The sequence below is a fragment of the Triplophysa rosa genome, linkage group LG5 (genome assembly GCF_024868665.1).
Source record: "Triplophysa rosa linkage group LG5, Trosa_1v2, whole genome shotgun sequence".
Lineage (NCBI taxonomy): Eukaryota > Metazoa > Chordata > Actinopteri > Cypriniformes > Nemacheilidae > Triplophysa > Triplophysa rosa.
Window position 1 is genome coordinate 5533873 of NC_079894.1, and position 14557 is coordinate 5548429.

At 38.3% G+C, this 14557-nt stretch overlaps 1 protein-coding gene across 1 annotated transcript; it reads left to right on the forward strand.

Moving 5' to 3' along the window:
• Positions 1-2108: 2108 nt before the first annotated feature.
• Positions 2109-14097, forward strand: fastk (Fas-activated serine/threonine kinase). Its single transcript, XM_057334783.1, has 10 exons — positions 2109-2739; positions 4381-5203; positions 7395-7868; positions 7987-8135; positions 8239-8455; positions 9424-9583; positions 10353-10444; positions 10544-11213; positions 11467-11581; positions 12256-14097. Exons 2-10 carry the CDS (start codon positions 4423-4425, stop codon positions 12340-12342), a joined length of 2745 nt encoding a protein of 914 aa, XP_057190766.1. The 5' UTR covers positions 2109-2739; positions 4381-4422; the 3' UTR covers positions 12343-14097.
• The last annotated feature ends 460 nt before the right edge of the window (positions 14098-14557 follow it).

A 14557-nucleotide genomic window follows, 5' to 3' on the forward strand; every position in this document is an offset into this window, starting at 1 on the left:
TAGCAAATATATAGGCTTTGTATATCTTTATGTAATGCAATTTTAATCCATGATTAATATTTGTTAATGTCAATGTTTCTTAGTGAAGAATCGAATAAAAAAAGTTTGTATGTTCTTTGCATTAAGACCCTAGCTTAGGCATGATAAATAATTTGTGTTCAATAAAATTATAAACATAAAGGCTTTTCTCTTGTGCATTGTTTAAATATAAATAAAACTTGTTACATGGCAATATTATTATTAATATTATCATATATCACATCTTGCATTTTGAACTTTCAACATTTGCAAGAGAAAGCATGAACTACAAACTAGAGTTTGGTCAGATTATGTAATGTTTGAGTTTATATTTAGAAATCTGTTTTAATCTTTGATCAAGCGATCATAGTCCTACAGTTAAAATAGCATGTTTAAAAGAGAGAATATGAGAAAACGTGTCAACAGTAGTGTTGTAGTCGAGACCAAGACAAGACCGAGACCAGAGGGTGTCAAGACCAGAGGGTGTCAAGACCAAGACCAGCACTCCCAAAATGTATTCAAAAGATCCACAAAACACTAAAAAGTCCAAATAAAATAATAATAGAAGTAACTTGGGTGATTTATTGTGCAGAAATGTATGTGAAGGATGTTTTATGTTCCCTGTTTTATCACCCACCTATTGTAACATATTACAATTTTTGTGCAGGTAAAAATTCCAACAACTAAACATAAAAAACACTGTAAATACCCAAGATTAATTTAAGTCTGTGACCTTCAACAAAACAAAACATTCAGCGACTTATAGTTTCATTGCTTTTTTATCTAATCAACAGCAAAATAGCTGTGTGTTGCTCAGAAATGCATAAAAGTTCAGGGTTACACTTTGTATTAAGGTACACAAATTCATTATTAACTATTTACTTATTAACATGCATATTGGTTGTATATTAGTATTTATAAAGCACGTTAATGGATTTTTCTGCATTACCTTATTCTACATCCCTTAATCCTACCTAATACCTACACCTCAAAATGACTTTAAAGCAGTAATTAGGAGTTATTGAGGCAAAACTTGTAGTTAATCGTTAGTTAATACTGAGAATTGTTCCTTTTTCTAAAGTGAGACCAAGTTCAGATTTGTTCTAGACTTGTTTGGGACTAGCCAAAATAGAACAAAAACGTGTGTTTAATTGTGTCTAAAACTTAAGTCGCTTATTAACTCAAGGTTTATTGAATAATTATACAAAATCAATATCACATCAGATGTTATAAAATGAAAAAACAAGATCTCTTTTTGCAATCACATCTCGGATATTGTGGACCTTTGTGTGTATTCATTTTGTTGACAGATTTCTTTAAGACAATCCCCCATTCTTCTCTTATCAGCAGTAAGAGTAACAAAAGTAACAGAAGAATCAAATAAGGAACAAGTGGTGAATGCTTTTAAAGCCAGAAGTTTGACATCCAATCGCATGAATGATGTTAACACATAATTCAGACAATGCACCAGCAATTAAGTGCAATTCCCACAGTGCGGTCTTGACCGGTCTTGAAATAAAATCCCAAGACCACTAAGTCTGAGACCAAGACCAAAGACAGTCGAGACAGAGACAAGACCAAGACCATCAAAAAATGGTCTTGAGACCAAGACCGGTCACTAGTAAACCGTGAACAAATCATTTCTTGTTTTATGGTAATTAAATAAGTATGGTTAAGGATATCTAATTCTTCACTAAAGTAAATCTAGTAGAAGTTAACCTCAGGCTAATTTAGATCTTGTCTGATAAAAGGTCACGGGGTCAAGTGGCATTTATTTTGTCATTTGCACAATTACACTGGGGAAACTGAAGTGAGCTTTTGCACTGGTGCCATAGATATATATATATATATATTTCCACGTGACTTAAAATAGTTTATAAAACATTGCATCTTTCATTCTCAAAGAGTCAATTAAGCAAATGTATGTGTGTATTACCTCGATATTCTGTCTAGGTGTTGTGGTATTGTTTCACTCTGACCCCTAAATGTGACTTCAATGTGAATTTTTAATAATAGTAGAACAAAATAAACCAGTCATACAAGTGACGAACATCTGGCTTAACTGCCAAGAATTCGACACGTGTTTCCGGTCTGCTTCTGTTGACTTCCGGGAACATGGTGGACACCGGGGCGGCGGGCGACCACTGGCGGAATGTGAGGGGAGTGTAGTGTTGTTGAGGTTACAGGCCGTGACAGACGTGTGACAGGAGATGAGTGTCATGTATGAATCTGTATCCTGATATAGTTCCGATCAGCCAGCTTTAGAAACGTTGTTAAGCGCTGTCTGACTTTCGCAAGCTGGGGAAAGGGACGTAACGCGTTACATGTCGATCAAACCATGTCGTGCTGGCTTCTGTACGGATCGCACGTTTTCACGGACGATATTAGCTGGATTTTATAACGTTGACAGTTTCGTGACAGAGAGGCAGCTTCAGCAGACACAAAACTTGCTGTAAAACCATCGGTGCTGTAGCTCGTTAGCTAAAGCTCAGCTCTGCTGTGCTCTTCTTCTTCCGGGGCCTCACTGGATGCTCACTTCATTCTTTCGCGACATGTCGGACTTCGTAAAAGCTTTAATAAAGACGACTTTTTAATTTCACACCCCTGTTCAGCACAACTAGCCAAATCGATATAAGCAGGCGCAATAATAGTTCCAATGCCACTGAATTCATCCAACTGACCCTGCACGTGCATCCATGCGTCATCTTCTGAGATAAACATGTAAGCCTGCTCTTAATAACACTTTAGTTACATCATATTCTATATGTGATTAATACGGCAGTAGTATGCCCATGTTTACTATTCATTTGCTGTGTTTGAAGCGTCTGTTACTTAAAGTTAATTTCCTAGTTGTCATTGTTCAAGTGCAGAGAGATTTTGTAACATTTAAAGGAAAGGTTCATACCATATTGTTAAATCTGTCATTACTCACCCTCATGTTGCTCCAAACCGGTCTTGACTTTTTGCTTTCATGTAACACACCATAAATCATAGTACTGTATGCCAACATTTCAGAGCTGCTCGCTTCTATACACTGAAAGAATCAATCCAAATGATACAACTTGTGCTCTATATTCTATACAATAGTTTTGTGCGAAGAACCGACTGAAATGTAGGTCGATGTTCAATGACAACCTTTAAAGACGACAGCCATGGTCATCTTTGACTTTCATTTTAAGGACTATAACAGCCTTGACATGCTGCTTTAAATAATTGTTTGGGGTTATACAGGGAAAGCAACATCACGAGGGTGAATAAATGATATGATATAACGGACACAAGGCATCTTTTTCATAGCTATTTTACTTTTTTTGTTGTTGGTCCAGTTTCAGCTGTAATACTGTATAAATATATTGTTGTGTAATGAGAAGTGCTTGAATCAGAATTTTCCTATGTTTTATTTACCCTCAAGACGTCCTAAGTGCATGTGACTTTATATATATATATATATATAAATGCGTCGGAGTTATAATACCACGTATACTTTTACTTCCAAGTGGTAGAATGGGGGGGGATTTTTTGAAGCTCCAAAAAGTGCATCCATCGATCAAAGAACAGCTCGACACGGCTCCGTGGTCTTAACAAAGGTTTTCTAGAGCGAATCGAATCAATTGTTTAAGAGAAATATGTTTTTCTGCTAAATGATGGTGATGAAAGCGCCCGCCCAGAGGAGGCGGTGTTTCTTTTGGCTGAAAATGAAAAATGCTGTGTTCGTCGCAGGAACTTACCTGCGTCGTTTGCCGGAAAAACAAGCCTCTCGTTCTCTTGCAGAGGATGTTAGACATTATCGTTAATAGCGTTGTCAATATGGATATTTCTCTTAAACAAACGCATCGATTCGCTTCAGAAGACCTTTGTTAAGACCACAGAGCCGTGTCGAGCCGTCCTTTGATCGATGGATGCATTTGTGGAGATTTCAAAAATTGCCCCCCATTCACTCCCATTCTACAGCTTGGAAGTAAAAGGATTCATGGTATTATAACTCCGACTGCGTTATTCTTCAAGAAGAAAGTCACATTCACTTAGGATGCCTTGAGGGCAAGGAAAACATGGGGAAATTTTGATTCAAGCCTGAAGTATCCCTTTAATTCAGATATGAGGGCTGATTCAGATGTGAGATTAGGAAAACCTTCCTTGTGATGGAAGGGCACATCAGCCTGACAATTCTCAAGTTACCGTCTATTTCTAGAGCACCTCTTGCCTGATTCATTAGTGTGGAGAAGAGTTTCTTTAAGGGCTAAAGTGTTGCATGTCACCAGTAAAACCCCTAAAGCAACAGTTGATATATATACGGTAGACAATAAATATGAAAAACAGTCAGCAATATCCTGTTATTAATAAAGAAACTGTTTCTTTTTGTAGGAGTGTTCTCTTGAGCTTCACAGTCGGATCACCCCATATGTCATGCTGGGGCTGCCAGTTAGCTTCGGCCTCTTAACCTGCAGGAGATTCTCCTTGCTCCACCATCCTTCTTGCCTACTGATTCCAGTTGCCCTCGCTAGTATGTACACCGCACGCATGTACAGTGGCGGCGGATGCAAACCAGCCCTCCGCAGCGGCCTAATCGGAGGCGGGCCGCCCATGCTGGAGAACCATCATCATCCCCTACCTCCCCATCATCCTCATGTCCATCAGCCTCCGAATTACCCACCTGTTTATCAAGCCCGTCTAGATTCCCACCGGGCACATTACCAGACCCACCAACATTACCACACACACCCGCAGGTCACCCACTTCCCTCCTTCACATTATCAACCCCATGCGCATTTGCACCACAGCAAGAAGAAGACGTGGAACTTCATCCACGAGAAGATGAGCTACGACACCTTCTTCACCATGAAGCGGCTGATCGATCGCTCGCGCACCGTGGATGAAGTTCTTCGCTGGGTCACGCAGAATCCAGGGAAGATCTCACACAATCATTACCCCATCGCTCTGCAGAAGATCGGTCAGCTTCTGGTTCTGCAGCAGGCTGGAGGTCAGGTGGCAGGGAGTGGAGCGGGCGCTGGAGGAGCGGGTAAAGCAGCTTTGCCGGCATCTTCTGGTGGAGGATCAGGGGAGAACGCCATACGACAGATTCTGGACAATCAGGATTTTCAGACGCTCTGTGATGCTATCGTCAATGACTGCTCCAAGTTTGATAACTTCAGCATTGTAAACTGCCTTTATGCTGTAGCTGCCCTTGGTGAGTACTTGAGGTTAATATTATTAATATATATATTTTTAATTGTGATTAAAATATACACAGTGGAGTTAAAATGACTCGGTTCTCACTACAAAATATGTTTATAATGTAATTTAAACCCAGAAGTAAAGTTTTAGGAGTTTGCCACTTTACAATTTAATGTTATTAAATAAAATTTTGAAGGAATTGATCCAAAAGTTATTTCGTAATTTATTCACTCTCATGTGGTTCAAAACCTGAATATGACTCTTTTTTTCTGTGGAACACAAAAGAAGATTTTGGTTTTGTGTTCATACAATGAAAGTCAATGGAGTATAATCTTGTTTGGTTTTAACATTCTTCAAAATATCTTCTATTGCTGAAGAACGTCAAACAAAGGTGGTTGCCCAAAAGCATCGTTAAGGGCAATTCACATTTCGCGTCTTTTGCACACGCAAGTTAGTTATTTTAAATGTAGACACGTAGGCACCTAGGGACTAGAGAAAGCGGCGCGGCTTGCGTTTTCCACACGGTTTAGATGCCAAATGTGAATTGCCCCTTAGGCAACAATGGTTGCAAGTTCCGTCGTTCCAGCATAGTTCAACGATGAAAAGTGTTTCCCAAAACAATCGTTCTGATGATCAATCGCAAGCAGCAACCTAAAGTTGCGTGGTTGGAACTACAGGTGTAGAGCTGTGGACAGAAGCGCAGTTCCTTTTTGTTATGACATGTAGACTTGCATGCATCATGCCTTTGAGCAAACTAAGCAAGCAACATGCAGTGCATTCTAAATCCATCATTCTAAACATATACACATTTAATTTTACAACTTCTAGTTTTTTAAGAAAATACAAGAGCTGTCTTTTGAAAAGTGCGCATGCGCTTGAGCCTACGTGCTCTAGGACCCTGGGGAATCCCTGGGCGGAATGAATAAAATATCCTGAAATAAAACAACAGATAACAAAAATAGGACAACAAAAGTTGCCGTAAAATGCAATGTATGTTATTTACAGCAAGAATTTGATATTAATTCGATCTGAACGTATTTATTAGTAGACGTCATTACACCACCTGTATGGCGTCATCGGCTAGATTGCTGATCCAACTTTGTTCAAACGATTGATCTCCGAGTCCGATTTAATACTATATTTTTATATAGTATTTATTTTAGTATAATTTTTAGTTCTTTACAATTTATGACTATAATGTATAATATAATACAATTTGTTATATTTTTGATTGGCTTTTTTAATTTACTTTAATAGTGCTGGAAAGTGACAATTTTTAAAGCACATATATTATTATTATACAAAACTTGTGTGTTTATGATAGGGCTGTTCAACGATTTAATCACACCCGGAATAACTTGTTTACATAAAATATGTCTGTGTACTGTGCATATTAATTTTGTATTTATACACACACATACACATTCATGTACATATTTAGGAAATATCTGAATGTTTATATTTATATATAATTAAGGTTATAAATATTTATTCATTTTTATATGTTATATTTTTCTTAAATATAAACGTGTATGTGAATGCAAATGTGAATGTGTGGATGCAAGTAAGCATGGAACAGCTCTAGTTTATGATCATAAAAGTCTTGGAAAAATGTTTGCATTTGTAAAAGGGGTCCTATTTTGCCTACTTTTTTATTTTAAGTTTCTTGATTTAAAGTTGTTTATTATGTGCTGAAAAATAGGAGTTCATGTTTCGATTTTCAAAAAAAATGCTTTGTATATTACGTCTTTCACCTGTGTTTTACACCGTCATCTCGATTCTCAGAAAACAGGCTGTTGAGTTCCTGGTTCTATGAAGTCCCTCTTTCTGAAACGCTCTGATTGGTCAATCTGAGCCAGTCTTTTGTGATTGGTCTACCGCTTATAGTGTGTGTTGAGATGTCCCGCCCATTACCCTATCCTATCCGGGGGGCAGGCTCAATGTGAATTTTGGGATTCGTGATGACAGTAACCCAACAAAAGTTTGTTTTAGTCCCAACGAGCCGTTTATCGTCGTCTTTAAAAAGTGATTTCTGTTAAAGAGAATATCTTCCTTTTCTGTGAACTTTGAGCTCCCCTTAAAGCATGTCACAATGCAGGACAATGCTGTTACCATGCAACATCAACTGCTTAGTTACTGTAGTTTTGAGATGTAATATTTGAATAATCAAACTTTCTTCTCTTCTTAAATCCTGTGTTGCTCAGGGCTGCCCAGTGACTCTCAGATCGTTCAGGTTCTGGAGGAAGAATCCCAAGCCCGCCTGTCTCAGTTTAACCAAAAGGACATTTCCATGGTATTCAGCAGCAGTATGAAGCTTCATCTGTCCAGCCAGCACCCTTTGATCGAGTCTTGTCTTGCCGGGTTGGAAAAGAACATCGAGCGGGAGCGTCACCCCCAGACACTCTTCCTCCTGCTCTCCTACTACCGCACCAAATGGAGAGCGCTGCGGGTGGCTGACGGAGCCTCTCCGGAGCAGCTGATGGTGAACCGGAAGATCCTGCGGTTGGTTAAGCACACACTGGCCAGCGTCAGCAGCGTGAGGGACCATGAGATGGCTCTGCTGGATGAGATGCTGTCGGTATGTGCCAGAGAGGCCAGCAACAAGAGCCTTGAGCTTATCTTCAGCTCTCACCTCTTCTACCAGAACAGACAGGAGAAGTTTGTGAGCAGCCTGGCAGGTAAGTTGATGAAGAAAATCAACAATTTTAGTCATTATTAATGGTGGTATTCCATGCGACTCGTATTCCATATAGCTTTATATTGCAAGTCTCGTGTAGCTAAACTATCTTTTTTCAGAGGAGTTGCCTAAAAAGGTTGATAGTATAACACCTTACACCATGGCCCTCATAGCCAAATACATCGCTCGCCACCGTCTCCGGGAGACACGCCTCCTGGACACCATCGCTGACTTTTTAGTCAAGAAGGGCGAATACCTGGACAGCAAGGTTAGACATGATGTAGTATTAGACCATGTTAATACTACTGGGGGCATTTTACATGAGCAATGTATTGTACATGTAACCATTCGGCATCTGTTTCTCTCTCCAGGTGATCCAAAAGCTTGTTTTCCCATTCAGTCGTATGAGTTATCGGCCTGCCAACGAAGCTCAGTTTTTCTCCAAGCTGGAGATGGTGCTGGAGTTAAAAGCTTTGAGCTCTCCGCTGGCCACCGTTAACATCCTCATGTCCCTGTTCCAGCTAGGTCATTTTCCTGGACTCGTACTGCACCGTGTCTTCTCTCCATCATTCATCAGTAACGTCACCAGTGAGTCTTAATACCCGTTTTCAATACAAACTATATTACAGGTGCATTTGTGGGACGCTTGTGAGATTAGTGCTTATCTCTTTAAATATGTATGCCCTAAAATGTCTCCAGATGGTTCATAGTTCATGGAATGTTTACTGAGCTTTATTTACAGTATAATGTGCTTGTAACCCATAAGTAAACAGTGAAACTTCCACGGTCTAGCAAGATCTCTTGCAACCACATCATCAGAAAGCGATAGCAACAGTGACCTCTGCTGGCTGATTTATTTCTTTTACATCAGAGCTTCCCAAACTTCAGAGGGGTATGGACTCCAAAAAACATTCCAAAAAGACGAAAAGAATTCAGATAAATTAACCATAAATGTGTTATTTAGTGTGACAGCAAAAAATCTCTCTAAAGCTATTTTATGTTATGAATATAAATATGAATTATATAAAATAATATATCAACAGTTTCTTTTCTAAGTTATTGCTATGTCACACCATTGGACAAACGTAAGGTATATATGTCAACTACCCAAAGTAAGTTTTCTCATTGCAGAAAATGATCAACATTTATGACCTGTTTTTCTTTTGAGAATTATGTCCACTACCATAAAATAAATCTGGTGAAAGTAAGAAAAGATTATGTAAACATACTCTTTAAATCCACATTAGATGACGTTTACATGTGTGTTTATGTCTGACAGTTCACAGGTCTATGGCAATAAAATCTATAACTTGTTTGAAAATTTTGGTTTACCCTGTGGCATGGCCCCCTGCCCTACCACTACAGGCCACCGGGGGCACCTCACAGTTTGGAAAGCACTGCATTATATAAAGTTTCTTACCGTCCATAGTTTACAGTATTTTAAAGCATTGGCATAAGAGTATTTACTGTATTGAATACAGTACAAACATTATTAGTAAAGTTTTTTTTAAATTTCTGATTAAATTCGAGAATTTGTGTTTTGTGTCGCTGTGTAGACAGCCCTTATGCCCTGATTGTACGTCGCTATCTTTCACTGCTGGATGCAGCTGTAGAGTTAGAGTACAGGGACTACACTGGACCTCGCCTTCAGGACACCCATAAAGTGCTCATGTTTGACCATGCATTAACTGCAGATGAGGTGAACCGCAAATACAGGTGAGAAACTCTATACATCCATCTTCTCTCGGTCAGAAATACAGCAGAGCATTGAGGCCATTTGTAAGCTTTTTGTAAATGTGTAAACTTCTGGACAGTACTAATTTTCAAGTGTTTTCACTCGAGATTAACTGATTTATCACCGAATAATTGGTATTGGTTGATAAAAGCACATTTTCACACTATCGAATATCGGACGATAGTTTAAAAACAGTCAATGATCAGGGCCGATATATCCTGTCAGTCAAAAGAGGACAGGAAAATGCAATGAATTTGTGCTCTGTGCATATAAAATGTTAAGAAATATCGCCAGTTTGATGTTCAATATTAATAGTCATTATATTAATTAATAACATTCAGAAAGTTAAGAAATATCGATTTTATCTTCAGAATCAGCAGATATCACTCTGAATAATCGGTATTGGTGGAGAAGTTTACCGATACATAGCTTGTGTACCGGTGCAGCTCTAGTTTTTACTTTGGAACATTTTACTTGACTACATTATAAATCATATATCACACTCCACAACATTGCAAAAAAGGGTAAAAAATAAATCTAAAAAAAGTCTTTTTTTTACTTTAATACTGAAGTTCATTAAAAATCTTGTACTTTCTTACTTTTGCTCAAGTTACATTTTTAAGTGAAAATACTTCAGTGAAAGTAAAAAAGTACTAAATTTTCAACATTTTCAAGTATTAAAGGTAAAAAATGACTTGTATTTATAAAATGTATTGGAAACGAGCTGAGAGTGTTATGTTTGTATTTCAGTTATAAAGGTCTGGTTGCAGAGGCGCTCCGGCAGCTTGTCGGCGAGCACGGCTACAAACAAGATGAGGTTCTTGCACCGGGATATTACACAGGTTATTTTCTTTTTATAATGTGCCACCAAGCATATAAATGTCTATCGTCAAGATCTAGGCATGTATCTAAAAGTCATGTGCGTTCTTATCTTACTCCAGATTTCCTGCTGTGGATCGATTGCACGGGCCGCGTTCTCCCGATCAGAACACCGGCAGCATCATTAACTGCAGGTTCAACCCCGTGTGTAGTGCCAAACCTCAAATCTCCTGAAGGTTCTGCCTCTGTCGCTGCTCTCACTACTGACTTCCAGAAGTTTTCTCCCTTCGCTCCGTCACTAGAGGAAGGGAGCGACAAACGAGCGGGGGAGGAGCCTGTCTTCCTCTCCGCTCACATACGCCCCTCGGTGGCAACATCAGGCGCTCCAAGGGTCGGCCCTAATGGAACAGTACCGCTCGACTACAACCCATATTACACAACTTCTGATTATTACTCTACCCTGGCCAAGGAGCACTCTCTAGAGAGCCAGGACAGCTCTACTCTTAGTAGCCCATCAGACTGCCTGACCCAGGCAGGACCTTCTGTTCCAGGGACGGTTGCCCCGCAAGACTCCCTCTTTCAGTTCTCCATTGGTAAAATCCTGGAGGATGAGGAGGGTGCTGCCATCACGGCAGGAGCAAACCCGGGGACGGACTGTGAGATCTCAACGTTTTATGAAGGTGTGTCGTACCCGGAGGGCGGTGAGAGCGACGTAGGGGCCAGTTCACCACTGAAGCTTCACAACGCAGACAACCCAGAAGCTGAGCAGACCACAGGAGAACAAGTGAAGAGGTTAGTCTGTGTATATGACTGGAAGCTATTTTAATAAAAGAAGATATTTTGAGAAATGTCTCAGATTTGGTGTCCATACAGTGAAAGTCAATGGGGGTCAATGTTGTTTGGTTACCAGCGTTCTTCAAAATATCTTCTTTTGTGTTCTGCAGAAGAAAGAAAGTCATGCAGGTTTGAGGAATATTAAGGAATTAAAGTGGTTAAATGCTTGCTTATCGTCTTGAACATATTTTCTGCCTTTTCTCATATGCAGGGTTATAATGTCTGTGAATGATAAATGGCATTATTGCCATAATTCTGATGTGCTGGTGGGATCCAGGGCAATGAGAGACCGACACCTGCAGTTACTGGGCTACGTGATACTGCAGGTGAACACAAATATTCATAAGTGTCATAAGCATAACTTTCATGATATACAAAGTAACCGCTCCAAAAGGTTATCTATAAAGATCTATATGATTTATGTAGAAGACGACAAACACATTAAAGTACATATGTCATGGTACCGTAATAGTATAAAATATAAATATACCGCCGCTGAAAAAATGTAAGCGACCATTTCAAAATTATTTTCAGTTTTTTTCTGAATTTTGTATTTACAGGTATGCGTTTAGGTAAAATTATATATATATTTTTTCATTCTCTGAACTACTAACAATATTCAAATAAAAATATTGATTCTATTTGCATTTATTTGCAGAAAATGAAAACTGGAGCATTTTTTTTTCAGGCCTTAAATACTGCAAAGAAAACAACAACAACAACAACAACAACAAGAATATTTGTACATGTATTTAGGAAAAGTTCAAAATTGTTTTTTTATGTGATAACCTTGATTTTTATCACAGTTTTCATGCGTCTTGTCTTGCTGTCAGTCTTTCACAGTGCTTGTGGATGACTTTGTCACTCCTGAGAATTTTTTTTTCAACAGACACTGGACTGGACACAATACATCTAAAAACTGTGTAGTAACGATGTAATTTTTGTCCGAGAGGTAAACCGTTTTTGTCTGTTTCTTATGTTCATGTGCTGTTCTTTGCAGCTGCCCTATCTGGAGCTGGAGAAGCTGAATGGGATAGAGGAAGTAAAGCAGTACCTACACAAAAAGCTGCTGGAAGTTCCTTTATGACATCATCAATGGAGAGAGAATGCGTTTGTGTGCTTCAGAGAGCATGTGCAACAGTTTCAAGAGGCTTTGTTGCTTTCAGAAAGACTTTTGTGTACGTGTGTGTATGTGTCTGTATGCGTGTTTGTTACGCACGGGATGTGAACAGTCCTTGTTTTCAGGACAACATCTGTGGACACGAGGAATCTGGGTGGGTGTTATATTAGTTCTTTAACTGTAGAGCGAGATCTCTGGGCAAATTTCAAAGGTATATCATAGTATGTAGTATGTGCCAGGATGATTTTCTTCATCAAGCACACGATACTTCCCTCAGCCAAGTAGGAAGCGCCATTTCTGTCACTTTGAGGGAAATATTTATCCTTCTCAATATACTTATATCAAAAAAACACAGTAGCACTTCTGAAATGTTTATGTTTTGTCCAGAGCGAGTGTTTTGGTATATTTGGTCATTGGTATGATCACTAAGGGATGAGAGAGGTTAGTTTATTATTATATGTTCCCCAGCGGTTTCTTTTGTATTCGCACATCTCTTTTGGTCAACACTTTTTTTTGGTGTGTTCATGTGCAGGTTTGGGAGTGTCTTTTGGGGCAAGTATGGAATATATTTTGTGCAAGTGCACTTGGTGTAAACACAAGTGTGGACTGGTCTGGTGAAGAGCTGTTTGTATTCCTTTATTTCAGATGCAGCCATAAAGATTTGAAACCTGAAAGAACTATGGATGTATATTAAAAATAGATGGGACCGTTAAGTCTTATGATTCTGTTGGATGTGAACTATATAAAGTTACAGAATGGAAAAAGGAATGTACAGAAATTTTAATATGGAGGGAAGGGTTATAGTTATACATTTTATTTTCTCAGAAAGATTGTCAATGTTGGTGTCATGAAAGAAAAGCAATGCACCCAGTTGACTGTAGGATAATTATTAAATAATTTTCATCTCTCCTGTGTTGGAGAATGTTGAGTTTTTAAGAGTGTGCCTTTAGATTATGGAGTTGCTGTCATTGTAATCGTCAATTCAATTCTTTATGTGATAAGACAAGTCAAATTTAACTTCAGTTTTAAAATAATGGTAATTTCATTAGTCGAAAGGCCTTAATCCATTGGGTTTGTCTGGACTGACAATAATCGGTTATTTTTGTCATAGTGACTATGAAAGGCAACCGTCTATCCAGATATTCAAGTTTACAAAACATGCATATTTGTTTTCAACTAAAACAGTGATAGCTTATTCAATTTCTTCAGGCCTTGCTTTAATCCATTTATGAAAGCATAACGATCTTGTAATCTGAGATCTTTTTCATATTAAATACTTATTTTGTGCGAGTCGTTCATATGCCACTTTCTCTGTGTGCATTTGCTTTGCTCTTTCTTTGGAGGGGAACATAATTTATTATGGGAAGTGAGTGTAAGTGGATTGTGTGAGTGAATGTCTGTTTATATATACATATTAAAATATCTATATAAAAAGATTATTACAAATTAAAAAGCAAAAAACCTTGTTTGTCTTAACACTTTAGAAGAGCAACTTTATTGAGGCTGGTGATTATATATTTAGTCAAAAGTAGAATATTGAGATCTCTAAGATGATTGAGCTCTAATAAATAGACTATTACGAGTTTAATGCTGTCTGGTCACTCACAATAGGAGACCTTGATTCAGTCTTCTGTCTAACAGAGTCTGATCAGGTGTTAGTGGCAGCTCTGAATTTCTCTTTTTGTGTCCGGCACATCTAGACATCTGTGTGTGAAGGACGGACACAAAAGACAACTTACTAAGATCAAGTCTAGTAGCAAAATAATATAGAGGCACCACTGAGTCACTTCAGAGCTGTGCCCAACACCGCAGTGTTGGGTAAGTTACTTCAAAAAAGTAATAAGTCATTTCTTGGTCAATATATTTAAATGATTCAGTAATTTCACTGTGAATAAAATGGCATTAATCGTTATTATTTAACGTTACTTCTTAAAAGCCTTTTCAACCTTGACCATGCAGGCAATAGAAGTGAAGCTCTTTATCAAATTTAGCCAATTAAACATCGACTTATTAAGAGATTTCTTAAAACAAAAATGCAAGCAATTAATAAACTGCCTCATCAATAACTCCTGTCTCCATAGGTCTTAATAATACAATATTTTGACACAGCAAAGAGAAATCTCTACAAACGACATGAACAAAATAAATTAATTTGAAACCCATTTCTAACCTATTTTTTATT

Bases quoted from the DNA above. Each gene is read 5' to 3' on its own strand.
- fastk (XM_057334783.1), top strand. From the start codon at position 4,423: ATGCTGGGGCTGCCAGTTAGCTTCGGCCTCTTAACCTGCAGGAGATTC. The intron at 8,136-8,238 runs GTTAGACATGAT...TTCTCTCTCCAG, and splicing joins GCGAATACCTGGACAGCAAG to GTGATCCAAAAGCTTGTTTT. The intron at 8,456-9,423 runs GTGAGTCTTAAT...GTCGCTGTGTAG, and splicing joins ATTCATCAGTAACGTCACCA to ACAGCCCTTATGCCCTGATT.